At 47.1% G+C, this 16153-nt stretch overlaps 1 protein-coding gene across 1 annotated transcript in view; it reads left to right on the top strand.

Annotated features, from left to right (window-relative positions):
* Window positions 1–6912: 6912 nt before the first annotated feature.
* The window catches only part of DHTKD1 (dehydrogenase E1 and transketolase domain containing 1), a 48917-nt gene continuing 39676 nt past the window's right edge, over window positions 6913–16153 (top strand). Inside the window, exons 1-3 of the mRNA XM_084617369.1 lie at window positions 6913–7118; window positions 14062–14217; window positions 15643–15854. Coding sequence (XP_084473495.1) covers window positions 6962–7118; window positions 14062–14217; window positions 15643–15854 — 525 coding nt within the window. The 5' untranslated portion in view covers window positions 6913–6961. The remainder of the gene's footprint in view (window positions 7119–14061; window positions 14218–15642; window positions 15855–16153) is intronic.

The following is a 16153-nucleotide window of genomic DNA, read 5'->3' as shown; positions in this document are numbered from 1 at the left end:
TGTAAGCAGTTCACTGTTCTTAATACACAGGCTGAATTCCTTGCTCAACCTAGGACCAGTCTCTCCAGTTCAAGGTTTTTTCTTCCAAACATTCTTGTGGCCTTCAGAGTAGGTGGGGGAGGAGAGAGGCTCTGGACTGTCAGACTCCAATTTATACCCCACAATCCATGGGCATCGAAAGATACCATCTCAATCATAGTCAAGGATCACATGTTCTATGTCCCCTGCTGAGTCACTGGGTTAAGCAAGCTCCAATGTCTATGTGCTTAGGAAAGATCCTACTGGGATAGTGGATTCTCCTGAATGGATTATCAATACATGCATGGCCAGCTAGTCCTAACGTAAATCTATCGTGGGGATGTTAGTTCCTCTGTTGTTGCCACCAAAAGACCAGCTGTGGGCATCTGCCAGACTCGCAACATATATCAGCAATACACACATAGCATAACTTCAGATACAATGGTAACATATAATTCAACAGATCATGACTTCTCAATGATACTTCCCAAGGCATACTTTTGTATAAAACATAATCATATCACAGTGGTGAATATGCGGGTTTCAGGGTGCTATTTTGAGGTACAGAGTCACATTGTGTTTTTACATAAAATGTAATCAAGTCATGATCACTTGCACCTAAGCAAATGACTAACTTTTAGTTCTGTGAGATCAGCTCTCCATCTCTGAAGATGAAGTCCACACAGAATTCCCCCATGACAGCTATAATTTGAGTTACAAAATTGTCATCTAGAATTTGTAGAAATTCCAAGGATATTTTGTTACTGGCAGCATGAGACTTTCAGCATATGGCATTCAGACTGAAGTCCCCAATGATGATTTTTTTTTTTCCCCCTCTACTCATTATAGATAGGTGCTTAGGGAGCCAGTCATTCTGCTGTCTAATTTGTCTGTCTGTCTGATCTGTAACAGACATCAAATAGTAACCTGTGACACATAATGAACACAGTCCTAGCCTGAGACAATTGCATTTAATGTTTTGTGGAAGTTATTGTTTGAGCTAGCCTTGAAAGCATGAAAACTTCACATCACTATAATGTTCTTTGGACTTTTGTATTGATAAGTATTATTTGTTTGTTATTGGCTTACTAGCGGGGGTTCCCTGTGGAATCTGGAATCACCACAGGGTGATTAATGCAAAATCCCAAAGCTGGTTATGCAGATACAAAACTGAGTTTAGCCCGACAGAAGGTCTTGGTTTTTGTGTGGTGGTTTTTTTTTTTTTTTTTTTTTTTTTTTTAAATTCGCAAATGGACATGACCTCTTGTCCGAAGAGGGACTCCATCTCTTTGAAGGGTTGAAAAGACTGGAGCGTGCCAGGGTCCCCATAGAACTGATGGTTGGTGGGAGCATGGGTGGCAGGCATCATAGCCTGGGGAAGGCTGAGCCAAACAGCCTGGCGTGGCCCTGCCCACACTCTGCCCGCTGGCCCTTTCCTGCAGTGAAATTCCTTCCCACTCTTCGGTAGTAGCCCAGGTTGGCTGGGGCGCACCAGTCTGCCACTGAGACTCAGGGTGGCTGGTGTTTGGGGCCATGGCTGCACTGCCCGCCCAGCGCTTTGGGGCTGAGGGGCACTTTGGGGCCGGGGGCCTGCCTGGAGCACCGGGACTGGAGGTGCTCAGGCAGCCCAGAACTGGAGGGCCCAGGGGCTGTGGTGTGGGTGCTCTGGGCTCCTATGGGGGAAGAAAGGGAGGGTGAGGGGCAGGATCTTGGGCAGAAGGGGAGGGGCTGGGTGCTAGCCTCCCACAACAGCCCGTTCACCAGCCACCAGTGGGTGGAAGGCTCCTCGTAAAGTGTTTAGACTGTTACTGTTTTAGATGTTTTCTCTGACTGCATTTGTCCTTAAATAAAGATCTGGTTTGTCAATGTCATTTTCCCTGGAGGGGGAAAAAAGGTGAAACTGTAGGTGCTGTACATCTGGGGAAATTCTGCACCAAAAGTTTTAAAATTCTGCAAAATTTTGCATATTTGTCAAAATAACACACTATAATCATGCCCATTTTAATTATTTTGGAAAGTTATTTCAACATATCTGTCAGTAAGTATGTCTGTAACGATACAGACTAAAAAAAAAGATTCTGGTAATTTTCTTTTGACAAATAGATTCCTTACTAGGCCTATGAATACAGAACTTAGAGTAATACAATTCTATATTGTAATTTAAATGAATTTCCTGCACCTAGCAGAAGCAGTGCAAAGGCTTGGCAGTGTCAGGGGTGAGGGAGAGGCTAGGACCCTGGAGTGAACCTGGAAGGTTGTTGGCTGGGGGCGGGGAGAAGTATGGAACAGGTTTTCTGTGGGGAAGGGCAGGATTGTTAGAGTTAGGGAGCCTCCCCCACGCAGACCCTGGCTGATCCCAGGCCTCTCCCATTCAGTCAGGCACATCTGCCCATCCTGAAACTCTCCACCCCAATGGTTCCCTGGAGCACCTCTCCCCGATCCGGCCCTGCACCCCTAATCCCATTCAGTCCCTGGCTCAATGCTGTCACCCCGCTAGCTCCTGAGCCCACGCCCCAGTCTGTCCTCCCCCACTAGGCATTCTGAACGCCAGTCTGTGACCCACCCTCCCCCAACAGCTCCATGTGCCCCACTCTGTCCTAACCTGGCTCCATGGGCCAGGTGCTGTGATGAACGTCTATTCCTGGGGGAATTCTGTGCTACTTTCATAGAATCATAGAATCATAGAATATCAGGGTTGGAAGGGACCCCAGAAGGTCATCTAGTCCAACCCCCTGCTCAAAGCAGGACCAATTCCCAGTTAAATCATCCCAGCCAGGGCTTTGTCAAGCCTGACCTTAAAAACCTCTAAGGAAGGAGATTCTACCACCTCCCTAGGTAACGCATTCCAGTGTTTCACCACCCTCTTAGTGAAAAAGTTTTTCCTAATATCCAATCTAAACCTCCCCCACTGCAACTTGAGACCATTACTCCTCGTTCTGTCATCTGCTACCATTGAGAACAGTCTAGAGCCATCCTCTTTGGAACCCCCTTTCAGGTAGTTGAAAGCAGCTATCAAATCCCCCCTCATTCTTCTCTTCTGCAGGCTAAACAATCCCAGCTCCCTCAGCCTCTCCTCATAACTCATGTGTTCCAGTCCCCTAATCATTTTTGTTGCCCTTCGCTGGACTCTCTCCAATTTATCCACATCCTTCTTGAAGTGTGGGGCCCAAAACTGGACACAGTACTCCAGATGAGGCCTCACCAATGTCGAATAGAGGGGAACGATCACGTCCCTCGATCTGCTCGCTATGCCCCTACTTATACATCCCAAAATGCCATTGGCCTTCTTGGCAACAAGGGCACACTGCTGACTCATATCCAGCTTCTCGTCCACTGTCAGCCCTAGGTCCTTTTCTGCAGAACTGCTGCCTAGCCATTCGGTCCCTAGTCTGTAGCTGTGCATTGGGTTCTTCCGTCCTAAGTGCAGGACCCTGCACTTATCCTTATTGAACCTCATCAGATTCCTTTTGGCCCAATCCTCCAATTTGTCTAGGTCCTTCTGTATCCTATCCCTCCCCTCCAGCGTATCTACCACTCCTCCCAGTTTAGTATCATCCGCAAATTTGCTGAGAGTGCAATCCACACCATCCTCCAGATCATTTATGAAGATATTGAATAAAACCGGCCCCAGGACCGACCCCTGAGGCACTCCACTTGATACCGGAGCACAATTTTTTTTTCCCCCCACCGAAAATACATTCTGCCCCTGAAGTGCTGCAGTTCTGCCTTTCGTCCACCAGAGGCCGCTGTGGCACCAGACCAGCCTGCAAGCATTCATGCTGTTGGCTGTTCTGGTGCCACAATGGCCTCTGGTGGGCAAAAGGCAGAACTGCAGCACTTCAGGGGCAGAATGTATTTTCTGCGCGTGGGGGAACTGTGCAGGACACATGAATTCTGCGCACGAGCAGTGGCGCAGAATTCCCCCAGGAGTTGTGTTGAGTTAGTCAAACTTGTTCAACAAATCAGAGTGCAATAGCAAGCAGCTGCAACTTAAATCCCCAGTCTGAAGGCAGAGAGACATGGGTCCTCACCCAGAGAGAGGCAACAGCTAGGGGCCAGGGACCTGAGACTTCAGAAGGCATTCCTGCCATGGACCACAGAGAATGGGCTAAAGGTGCAGTTACCCTGAAACTGTGACACCCTATCTTGTGCTTTATCTGTTACAGCATTGATCTATAAGCATTCAAGATCACTTGCTTCTGGGTAGTTAGTGACTTTAAAACAGGTAATGCCATTTTTTACCCACAGTGCCATTCCCCCTTTGGGAGGTCATTCATATGCTTTTGAACAGGACAGTCCTCTTTTGGATGGTTTGTCCCCCATCCAGTACTGGGACAAAACTGGATGTGGTTTTGTTCAGTGAGACTTACTCTGAAACCAGACAGAGGGTGTTATCTTTAAGAGTGCACCACACTGCCCCCTCTGGCATAACCTTGAACACACTACATATGCAAAGTCAGGCCAACAGGGGTTGCGTGGTGTGCTTGTAAAGATGATGCCTCTATGTGGCATGACCTCACACAATCTTCATGTCCCATTGACAAGGTTAGGGAGCTCCTGTACTATGCTGACTTTTGTGGATTTCAGTGGTGTTTTGATTTTTTAAGTGCCATGATGCTCAGTGTTGCAAAGTCTAAATCCCTGTGTGGATCTGGGCATGACGTGAGAATATACAGGGTACAAGCTGTCTGCAATATCTAAAAATCAACCAGATGATGATGCTTTTCTAGTTCTTACTGGCAGAGAGTCCTTTACAATCTGTCTATGCTCTTCTCCCGCCCCCCTCAATAAAAATGCTGCCACATTTACAGAGCTTCTGAAACTTTGGTGTCCTTCCTAGGTGCTGGTGAAGAATACTTAAATAAAATAGTTACATTTTCCTCCCATTAAATATTAATGGATAATCACAGGCAAGTACTTTTTGTGCAAATCATCTACTGCCATTCAAATCTCCCTGCAGCCCTGTGCTTTTGCTCTCCATAACCACATTAAATCTGACCCCGGCTTAAAACTGGCAACTGTGTCAGAAGGGAAGAAAGAGTGAAACAGGAGGAAAGCAACTGGGGTAATGATGATTATAATAATCTTACCTTTGCATAATACCTCTCATTCTAATGTATTTTCTTAATTATAATTACCATTAAATTATCTGCAGGATCAAAGCGCAAGGTGACCTGGTTGTAGAGAGAGCCAACACGTTTCTTAATTATGTTGATACTACATCAGTGGTTCCCAACCTATTTCACATTGTGGGCCACATATGCAGCTATGTGTTATATGTGCTGTATCCACACTATATATACTACCTGTGTAGCTCTGAGGATGCCACATGGACCACAGTTGTGGGCTGATTGGGCCACAAACAGCCCATAGGTTGAGAACCACTGTACCACATCATTTTTGCATCAATAAGAGTATGAGCTTCCATAGTTCAGAGACAAGAGCACAGACTTGTTCACCTTTTATTAGATAAAAGAATGTGTGTTCCGGAGCAGTTTTGTTTGTAGCAGGTTCTGGGAATTTGTTATGGTTCCCAATGCATGCAACTCAGAAAACATTTGGGAAGCACTAATCTGTTTGTGACTGTCCTTTCCTGTTTCAGTTTGGGGTAAAGGGAGGCTGCATTAACTTCCTTAACTCTGTTTGCAGCCACGTTCTCTTTCTGATCTCACAGTTTTCTTAGCATTACCCCCAAAAACTGCTCTTCCCAACAAATTCTTCATCTTTCTAAAGCTGGGGCTGAGGGGTTTGGGGTGCTGGGGAGGTGGGTTGGGGTGTGGGAGGGGGTGAGGGGTGCAGGCTGTGGAAGGGAATTAGGGTGCAGGAGGGGGTTGTGAGCTGGGACAGGGGTTTGGAGTGCAGGCTCCAGCTGGGTTCAGGCAGGTCACAGAAGCAGCCAGCATGTCCGGCTCCTAGGCAAAGAGGCCCGGGGACTCTGTGCATGGCCCACACCTGCAGGGCGCCACCCCTGCAGCTCCCATTGGCCGCAGTTCCCACTCAATGGGAGCTGTGGAGCTGGTGCTCAGGGCAGAGACAATGCATAGAAACTCCCCAGTGCCTCGGAGCCAGACATGCTGGCCACTTCCGGGAACCCCGTGGAGCCAGGGCAGGCAGGGAACCTGTCTTAGCCCCACTGTGCCACCGACTGGACTTTTAGCAGCCCGATCCACCAAAAGACCTCTCCTCTACCATCAAACATCCTGCCCTCCGACCAGCCAATATTGTACAAAATACCTCTCTGTTACTAGCCATATGCCTTATAACGAAATACCTCTCCCACCCAGTAACCCTCTCCCTGCAAACCACGCACCATTCACCAGGAGACACCCTTCCCCTAACAACTAAATACTTTTCAACATGGCCCTCCCCACAAGCACCTCTTCCCCCATCAGATCACATACCCCCCACAAGCCACATAACCTCCCCCCAGTCTAACACTTCTCCCACCAGCATACACTTCCCCCCCAACAGACCCTCCCCCCACAAACCACATATCCCCTTCCCCCCTCAAAACACCCCTCCCCCATCCGGTCCCATAATCCCCACAACCCACCTGCCACTCCCCAAATTTAACACTCCCCCCCCCCCAACATACCCTCCTCCCCAAACCACATATCCCCTAACCCCCTCAAGCCCCCCCTCCCCCATCAGATCCCATAATCCCACCAACCCTTCCCCAAGTCTAACATTTCTCCCCCCAAAGCCCTTCCCACACCACCACCACTCGTTCCCCCCCCCCAATCAAATCACATCTCCCCACAAATCATGCCCCTCCCCCTGCATCCCATGCCCCCCTCCCTCCTTCTATAAATGGTCCCTGCCCCTTTAAATGCCTGCTGGCATGGGCGGGACTAACCGCTCGCCCGCGAGGCGCGCCGGGCCAATCCGTGCTGGGGGTGTCGGCCGCTGCCCCGCCGCCGCTTGCCCAGGGCCGCGGAGCGCGATGGCTGTGGCGGCGAGGAGCCTGGCGATGGCCGGGCGGGCCTGGACGCTGCGGCGCTGGTACCGCACGGAGCGGGGGGTGTACGGCTACAGGCCCCGCAAGGCGGAGAGCGGGGGCGCCCCGGAGCCAAGCCGGGTCTTCGTGGGCGGCAGAGCAGGTGGGCGAGTCCCCCGGCCCCAGCGCGTGGGGTGCGTCTGTCTGTTCCGGGGGGTAGAGAACTGTCCGTCCGTCTGTCTGTCCGTCCTTGGGGGGGGCACTGTACTGTACTGCTCCAGTGGGGAGGCGGCCGGCTGTCTGTCCTGGGGGGGGGCACTGTACTGTTCCAGTGGGGAGGCGGCCGGCTGTCTGTCTGTCCTGGGGGGGGGGGGGCACTGTACTGTACTGTTCCAGTGGGGAGGCAGCTGTCTGTCTGTCTGTCCGTCCTTGGGGGGGGCACTGTACTGTACTGCTCCAGTGGGGAGGCGGCCGGCTGTCTGTCTGTCCTGGGGGGGGGCACTGTACTGTACTGTTCCAGTGGGGAGGCAGCTGTCTGTCTGTCCGTCCTTGGGGGGGGGCACTGTACTGTTCCAGTGGGGAGGCGGCCGGCTGTCTGTCTGTCCTGGGGGGGGGGGCACTGTACTGTACTGTTCCAGTGGGGAGGCAGCTGTCTGTCTGTCTGTCCGTCCTTGGGGGGGGGGCACTGTACTGTACTGCTCCAGTGGGGAGGCGGCCGGCTGTCTGTCTGTCCTGGGGGGGGGGCACTGTACTGTACTGTTCCAGTGGGGAGGCGGCTGTCTGTCTGTCCTGGGGGGGGGGGCACTGTACTGTTCCAGTGGGGAGGCGGCCGGCTGTCTGTCTGTCCTGGGGGGGGGCACTGTACTGTACTGTTCCAGTGGGGAGGCGGCCGGCTGTCTGTCTGTCCTGGGGGGGGCACTGTACTGTACTGTTCCAGTGGGGAGGTGGCTGGCTGTCTGTCTGTCCTGGGGGGGGGCACTGTACTGTTCCAGTGGGGAGGCGGCCGGCTGTCTGTCTGTCCTGGGGGGGGGGGGCACTGTACTGTACTGGTCCAGTGGGGAGGCGGCTGTCTGTCTGTCCGTCCCTATGTCTGTGCTAGGGTGACCCCATGGCAAATGTGAAAAATGCAAGGGGGGGCAGGGGCCAAGCGGTGCCTATATAAGAAAAAGCCCCAAACATCAGGGACATAAACTCGGGACATCCGGTCACCCTAGTCTGTACTGGGGTTGGTTCACAGCCTCGTTTCTCTGCCTGCCCCTGGTGTATCTTGAGGAGGGGCTGCCTGTCCATGCCGGTTCTGGGGGATGCACCCCTCTCTCCTGAGCTAGCCACTGTGTGTGTGTCGATGGCTTTCCCCGAGACGGGGTCTGCCTTTGCCCACCCCGTCCTGAGGAGCTGTCGCTTAGGGTCCACACTGCGAAGTGAAGGTGTGATTGTAGCCCATGGTGAACATCTCCCTGTTAGCGTTAACGAGGAGCTAGCACGGGGAACAACAGCAGTGTAGATGTGGTGCCAGGGGCTTCAGCACAGGCTAGCAACCAGAGTCCCAAGCTCTCTGGGGGCTTGCAGTCCGGAGGCACAGTTTAGGTGAGTAAAGACATGCTCGAAAGGTGTGGTCCCACTACTTACCCAGTGCCAGAGCCTTTCCCCTCTGCAGAAAAAAATGCCAAGAGTGGGGAAGGACTTTGGCAGGTGGGAAGCAGCAGGGAAAGGAATGGGAAGCTCCCTGCAGCTGGAGCCCTTCCCAGCTGCAGGGAAAATTCCCAGCAGCTGGGGGAGAAGCGTAGGAAAAGTCTCCACTAGCTCCCTGCTAGTAGGGTTGCCAACCTCCCAGGATTGTCCTGGAATCCCTGGAGTTAAAGATTAATCTTTAATTAAAGATTACGTCATGTGGTGAAACCTCTAGGAAGACATCCAACCAAAACTGGCAACCCTACCTGCTGTTGAAATCTTTCTGTAATGTGACAAGGAGCCTTTCTGCTCCTAGAGCCTTTGTTTTCCCCAGTGAAAGGCTGGTATCAAGGAACTACTAAAACTTTCCCCCAGCTGTTTCCTCCCCTTTTCTGTGGGGAAAGACTCTGAGGGGGAGAGGGGGCTGAGGAGGGCTCAGCCTTTCCCCACTGCCTCTCCCCTGCCAGAGACTTTCCAGCAGGAAGCTGCCAGAGCTTTTCCCTGCTGTCTCCCCACTTCCAGAGCCTTTCACTTGTGGCATGTGGCTACGCAAATGCTATACACCTTCGCCAATGGTATGTAGTGTAGATGTAGTCTTAGATGCAACATCTGTACTTCTGTGTTGCATGAATAATCCCGTGTTATATGGTTTTTACAGTGTATGACTATGATTATTTTTCTGCAGGTGACAGGGGACATTCAAAACCTTTGGAAAATCAGGGTCTCAGAGTTCAGGGAAGCTGGGCTGACTAATCAATGGCTTTGAAATCTTGGCTGCAGGCAGTCATGAATCATTGGCTGGCTTTACTGATCACCTGACTTAAGTGCCCGCTGAGATCCCTACAGGGATCTGTACCCTCTGGCACCCTCAAACTATTCCCTCCAAGGAGAGCATGAAGAGGTGGCTCTTGCAGTATTTCCTGGACCACTGGCCCCCTGTCTCTCAGGAGAGTATTATGAGACTCTCTGTGTAAAGTGTTTCTGTCAAAACCAACATTAAAAAGGGGGGAAAGAATTGTTCACATTGACCAGTCATATTAAAAGAAAGTAGTCAAAGGATAAACTTGGTGTGGCTGTTTAGAAGAAATGGAAAAAAGAACCGTTTATTTTCGGTAAGGCAGTTATGGCTGTCATGAGTGTTACTCAGGGCAAGATTAGCTGAGATTCCAGAGCATTTGCCTATTAATCATTCATCTTGGTTGGTTCTGATGATCCTGAAAGCCCTATTCATTACTTCATTTGATCCTATGAGTATCTCTGGCTGAGAATCTGGGTGGAAGAAGTTATGGAAAGCTAATTTGTGTGATGATAGTAGTGTCCTTTGCCTGTTCAATGGGCAGATATTTTGGCAACACTTTAGGCTGGTCTCAAAGATTCACTCTAAATGGTCAGCAGTAAGATCTATCGTCTAATCAAATCCTGCTGGCAGAATTGAATTTTAGAATGATTATCAGTGAAATAACTCTCATGGAGTAAATCTGCACTTGGAGAGTTCCTGCTACATATGAAGTACATATTTTACAGGGCTTAACATTTTATTCGACAGATATTGGACTGAGAGAGTGACTTGACTAAAGATAAGTTTCTCCTGTAGCAACATTCTGGCTGCCCTGGTTGTAACAAGATGTTTTAAAAATAGCATTATGATTATTATAGCAGACAACATATGATTTGATCTGAGGCTCTTGAAGGTGGAGGAATATTATTCCCATGATACAGCTGAGGAAACTGAGGCATCAATTAAGTGATTTCTTCAATGTAACATGGCTAATCGGTGGTAGAGGCAATAAATCAAATCTCCCAACTCCTAAACTGTTGTCTGATCAGTAAGCCTCCTTCCTCATATTTAGGGAAAGAAAGTTAATGTTTTTTCTCTACTGCTTTTTAAATTTAAAATTAAATGTTTTGTCTCTGCAAGAGTGGAGCAGGGAGAGTGACACTTTGCAAAAGGAAAATACAGATCAGTCAAGCAAGAGTGACCTGTTTGGACACATGAGTTTAAGGAAGCACAACAACAGAGTGGCTAAAATTGAGAGTGGCTAAAATTGAGCTTGGCAAACAATTGAGTTGTGTTGGAAAACAAAGGACTTTAGCCTCAAATACTGTTTGTGCAGCATCTTTCTGCAGGACAAAAATTCACATTAAGAACAAAATGTAAAATGAGCCATTTGATACAATTGCAACAGACCCTTCTTGTTGTTTTAGTGATTAAAGGTTGACGCATGTGGTCTATGATGTTAGTTTGCATTTAGTAATATTGTATATTTGATTTCAAGGTCAACTTAATTTTTCGGACAAACTTTGCTAATGTGACAATTTCTGACCTAAAAACAAAGAAGGTGTCATTTTTAGACGCTGCTGATGTCTAATTGCAAATACAGGACTATGGGTTATTCTTCATAATCATCATCATCATGTTCCTATTATGCCTCTGGCATTTAGGGCAGTGACAAAGCTCCTCTACTCCTGTCTGTTTCTGGAAAGTCTTTCAATGGTTCCCCAGCTGTGCCCCAGGTTTTTCAGCTTGGCTTCCACAGCTCTTCGCCATGTTGTTTTCGGGTGGCCTTGTTTTCGCTTGCCTTCAGGTGTCCATCTTCTTGCCACTCTGGTGATGGAATCAGTTTCCATCTGAAGCTCATGAACGATCCATCTCCAATGCCTCCTGGCAATGATGGTGCTCAGATCCTCTTGGCTGCACTGTGTCAATAGATCTTGGTTTGAGATTGTTCTGGGCCAAAAGATACGGAGAATTTTTCTGAGACAGGTTGTATGGAATGAAGACAGTTTGGTCATGTCATACTTTCTCATTCCCCAGCATTCTGCATTATAAAGTAGTATTGAAAGTATGCAGCTCTGATAAATCTTGAGTTTGGTTTGGGTTATTGGGTGTCATTTTTTTTATTTATTTTATTTTTATTTTAAATGAGCTGGATGAATAATTCTGACTAACTTATTTGGATTTTTATTTTCTGATTAGAAATTGTCCTTGAGCAGGTCACCATTTTCTTGGGTGTCGTTTTTGTTTTTGTTTGTTTTAAATTGTTCACTGACTAACTTGAGCAGCTACTACTCAGTTTGCAGTTTACATGGGGAAAAAAAGCATGAAGGCAGCATTGCCCAATGGGGGGGGAGGGATAGCTCAGTGGTTTGAGCATTGGCCTGCTAAACCCAGGGTTGTGAGTTCAATCCTTGGGGGATTGGTCCTGCTTTGAGCAGGGGGTTGGACTAGATGACCTCCTGAGGTCCCTTCCAACCCTGGTAATCTATGATTCTATGATAAGAGTAAGGAATGAGTGTGGCAGTCAGGCCCCTGGATTCTTTCTGGTTTTGCCACTGACTAGCTATGCAACGCAATTTCTTTGAGATTTGAAAATCTAGTTGACTCTTCTGTTACTGAAGAGCTTGCAAAAGGTACAGATTCTGAAGTTAGAATTTAGCCTACAGTTTTGTTGATGGTACACAGGGCAGAATCCTGCTCTGAATCACATCATTCTCTTGATTCAGCAGAGCTAACAGGAATAAAAGCTTGTATTGTTCATCCAGGGAAGTCAGTCTTCAGCATGTACATATATTCTTGAAGGAATTCTGCATGTGCAGAATTCATGTCCTGTGCAGAATTTTTCTTTTCTGCACAGAAAATATATTCTGCCCAAGAAGTGCTGCAGTTCCACCTTTTGCCCTCCGGAGGCTGCTGTGGCGCCAGAACAGACAGCAGTGGCTGACCAGCAGTAACAGCCAGCTGCATTCATCACACCTCCCTGCCTGTGGAGCCAGGTTAGGAGGCACGGGATATGGTGGGGACAGACAGAGTGGGGCATATGAGGCTGCTGAGGGGGAGGGGTGTCGCAGGCTGGGTTTCAAAAGGGCTAGTGTGTGGGGAGAGGGCTCAGGAGCTAGGGGCTGAATTGGAGGGTGGCTGCAGGCCCACGTGGGGATGGGTGGTGTGTAGTTGAGCTGCAGGGCCACATTGGGATGGGGACAGATGTGCCTGACTGAATTGGAGAAGCTAGGAGTCAGTCAGGATCTGCATGCAGGAGGCTCCACAACTTTCTAACAGTCCCTTCCCTCCTCCTCCTAAGCCGCCCCTCCCCTCCGTTCCATACTTCTCCCACCCACACCCAGCAATCCTCCAGGCTAATTCCCAGGCTCCTTCCCTCTCCCTCAGTTCCTCTGTTATCCCTGACTCCCCCAAGCCTCTACGCTGCTTGTGAGGGGTGTGGGAAATGTTTGAGAAATTCATTTAAACTACAATACACAAAGTTCTGTATTAATTTGCCTAGTAAGGAATCTATTTGTCCAAAAAATATAAATATATATACATATATATTTTTCTGAAACTTTTCTTTTATCTGTATTACAAACTTACTTGGTGACCAGTATTTTGAAATAAATTACCAAAATAATTAAAACTGGCATGATTATAGTGAGTTGTTTTGACAAATAAATATGCATAATTTTAAAATATTGTGTGCAGAATTTTTAATTTTTTGGTGCAGAATTCCCCCAGGAGTAATACATGGATTGACAAGGGCATAGAGAATACACTTATAAAGTTTGTGGATGATACCAAGCTGGGAGGGTTGCAAGTGCTTTAGAGGATAGGATTAAAATAGGACAAATCCTGTGTACTCCATTTAGGAAGGAACAATCAATTTCACACACACAATGGGAAATGACTGTGTAAGAAGCAGTACTGCAGAAAGGGACCTGGGGGTCAGAGGGATCACAAGCTAAATGAGTCAATAGTGCAACACTGTTGCAAAAAAAAAAAAAAAAGGCAAACATCATGCTGGGATGTATTAGCAGGAGTGTTTGTACGCAAGGCACAAGAAGTAATTCTTCTGTTCTTCACATTGAAATGGCCTCAATTAGAGTGTTGTGTTCAGTTCTGGGTGCCGCATTTCAGGAAAGATGTGGAAAAATTGGAGAAAGTTCAGAGAAGAGCAAGAAAAATGATTAAAGGTCTAGAAAACTTGACCTATGAGGAAAGATTATAATTTTTTTTTCTTCAGTCTGGAGAAGAGAAGACTGAGAGGGGATGTAATCATTTTCAAGAGGTAAACTGTTCTCATTAATCTCTGAGAATAGGACAAGAAGCAATGGGTTTAAATTGCAGCAAGGGAAGTTTAGTTTAGACATCAGGAAAAACTTCCTAACTGTCAGAGTAGTTAAACGTTGGCATAGATTGCCTAGGAGGTTGTGGAATCTCTGTCACTGGAAGTTTTTAAGAGCAGGTTAGACAGTCACCAGTCAGGGATGGTCTAGATAATATTTAGTCCTGCCATGAGTGTGGGGGACTGGAGTAGAAGACCTCTCGAGGTTTCTTCCAGTCCTAGATTCTGTGATTGTATGCAGGCCTGTATTCTGACCACTGAATTGATGCTATTAGGAGTGTATGTGCTAAAATTGTTCTCTGTTTCCCTCTTTATATTTAGCTGATCATGGCCTTGCTCGTTTAGTAACTGCATACTGTGAACATGGCCACAAAGCTGCCAAAATTAACCCTTTGTTTGCTGGCCAAGCTGTGATGGACATGGTACCTGAAATTCGAGTGCTGACAGAAGTGCTTCAGGGACCTTTCAATACCACAGGTAAATCTGCTTCCTGGTGCACAGCTGACTTGTCCTGTGTTTGGAATCTGTCAGACAAAGGAAATGGTTGAGCTTTTTCTTTTTCCTGTTGGATGAAAATGAGATAATACTGCAACATTAGTATGGCATACTGTTTTCATGGTTTTTGTTAAGGTTGAGGGATTTTAAGAGATACAAAGAGAGAGTTTTCAGTATCAATCACTGCTAAAGCCGCAGTTACACCTTTAACTGAGGGAGCCTTCTAGCTGGAAGTGCTGATAAGGGCGTGGTCCTATTTAGTTCAGAAATAACTCAAAATCCTCCGGCTAAAGTAGGCAGGAACTAAAAGCATAGATTAAAATCTCAGCAAACATGCAACAACTTAAATCCTGGTCAGAAATTTGTGCCTGGGACCCACTTCTAACTATAATCACGGAAATTTAAGATGGGAAAAGACCCATTAGACTTGGTCATCTTTTGACCAGTGCAGGATTGTTTCCTGCAGCATTTTATTTTTTTCTGGTACTTTATCTAATCTGCCTTGAAGAGACGCAAACACTGAAACTTCCACCGTGTCCTTCTGGAAGTTAAAATTCCACAGCATCTCGCTGCCTAGTAGGCATTTCCTAATATGCATTCAAAGGTATAAATATTCTCAATACAACACAGGAGTTTATTGAAGGGGCCATCGCACACTGGTCTTGTATTACCTAACAAAAGGCTAGCTGTAATGGGACATGTGGAAATGACATGTGTGTGCATCTGATGAAGTGAGCTGTAGCTCACGAAAGCTCATGCTCAAATAAATTGGTTAGTCTCTAAGGTGCCACAAGTCCTCCTTTTCTTTTTGCGAATACAGACTAACACGGCTGTTACTCTGAAACCTTAGGTAACTCTGTAATTGTTAATGTAGCTTTCAGGTTACATATTAATAGTATACCATGTTCAACTACGTTATAAAGCACTACAGTAACAGAGGCACTGTGGCCCAATGGGCACTGGTGTGAAAATCGGAAGAGCTGGCTTCTCTTCCTGGCTCTACCACTCATTCAGTTACCTTGGATCACTCAGATTCTCTGTGTGCCTCATTTCCCCATCTGTGAAGTGAGTATGTCTGGTATTGTATTGCACTAGTGTTTGGGGGGGTCCCAATAATCCATCAGTCTTATTGTGCTAGATGCTATACAAATACATAGTAAAAAGACAACTCTGACTGAAAAAGCTTACAGTGATGCATACCGTTCTTTGGAAGGTGCTCAGAGAACTCTGAATGAAAAGTGCTATAGATGTCTTAATTATTTTTACACCATAGTGTTTTTATAAAGATTCTTGAGAACTTTACCTTCAAATGAAGAATAGAGGGACAGGACACAATATTGTGTTTTCAAATCATTAATCCCATTGTTATTGACTATATCACCTTTTTTTTTTTTTTTGTCATCACAGGGCTCCTGAACATGGGAAAAGAAGAGGCTTCCTTAGAGGATGTGTTGACTTATCTTGACCATGTATACTGTGGACATATTTCTATAGAAATGAGTCAGCTGTCAAGCTTGGAGGAGAGAGAATGGTTTGCTAAAAGGTTTGAACAATTAAAACAGGAGGCATTTACAACAGAAGAGAGAAAGCATTTGTCTAAAGTGATGCTAGAATCTCAGGTACATTGCATATCTTTATTATTTATATTACAGTAGTTCCTATGAGCCCCAGTCATGGACTGGGACCCATTGTGCTAGGCACTGTATAGGCCTTGCTGGAGCCCTAGCATAACTAGCAGTGTGAACCAAAAGCTGTGAACCGGAGTAGGCGTGGCAGAATAGTAACACACTAAGTGTCCGCTAACCAAAGCAGCACAGTCCTGACCAGGGAGGATGGTACAAAAACACAGATTTCTCAGGTAACTACATAAACTCATTCCTAAGAAAAGGTACAAGAGCACACTGACCCCTCATAAAGA

The sequence above is a fragment of the Lepidochelys olivacea genome (assembly GCF_965140295.1).
Source record: "Lepidochelys olivacea isolate rLepOli2 genome assembly, chromosome: 1".
In the NCBI taxonomy this organism is placed as follows: Eukaryota; Metazoa; Chordata; order Testudines; family Cheloniidae; genus Lepidochelys; species Lepidochelys olivacea.
Note: the sequence above shows the minus strand (reverse complement) of the source record. Positions and strands in the feature narration are given on the sequence as shown.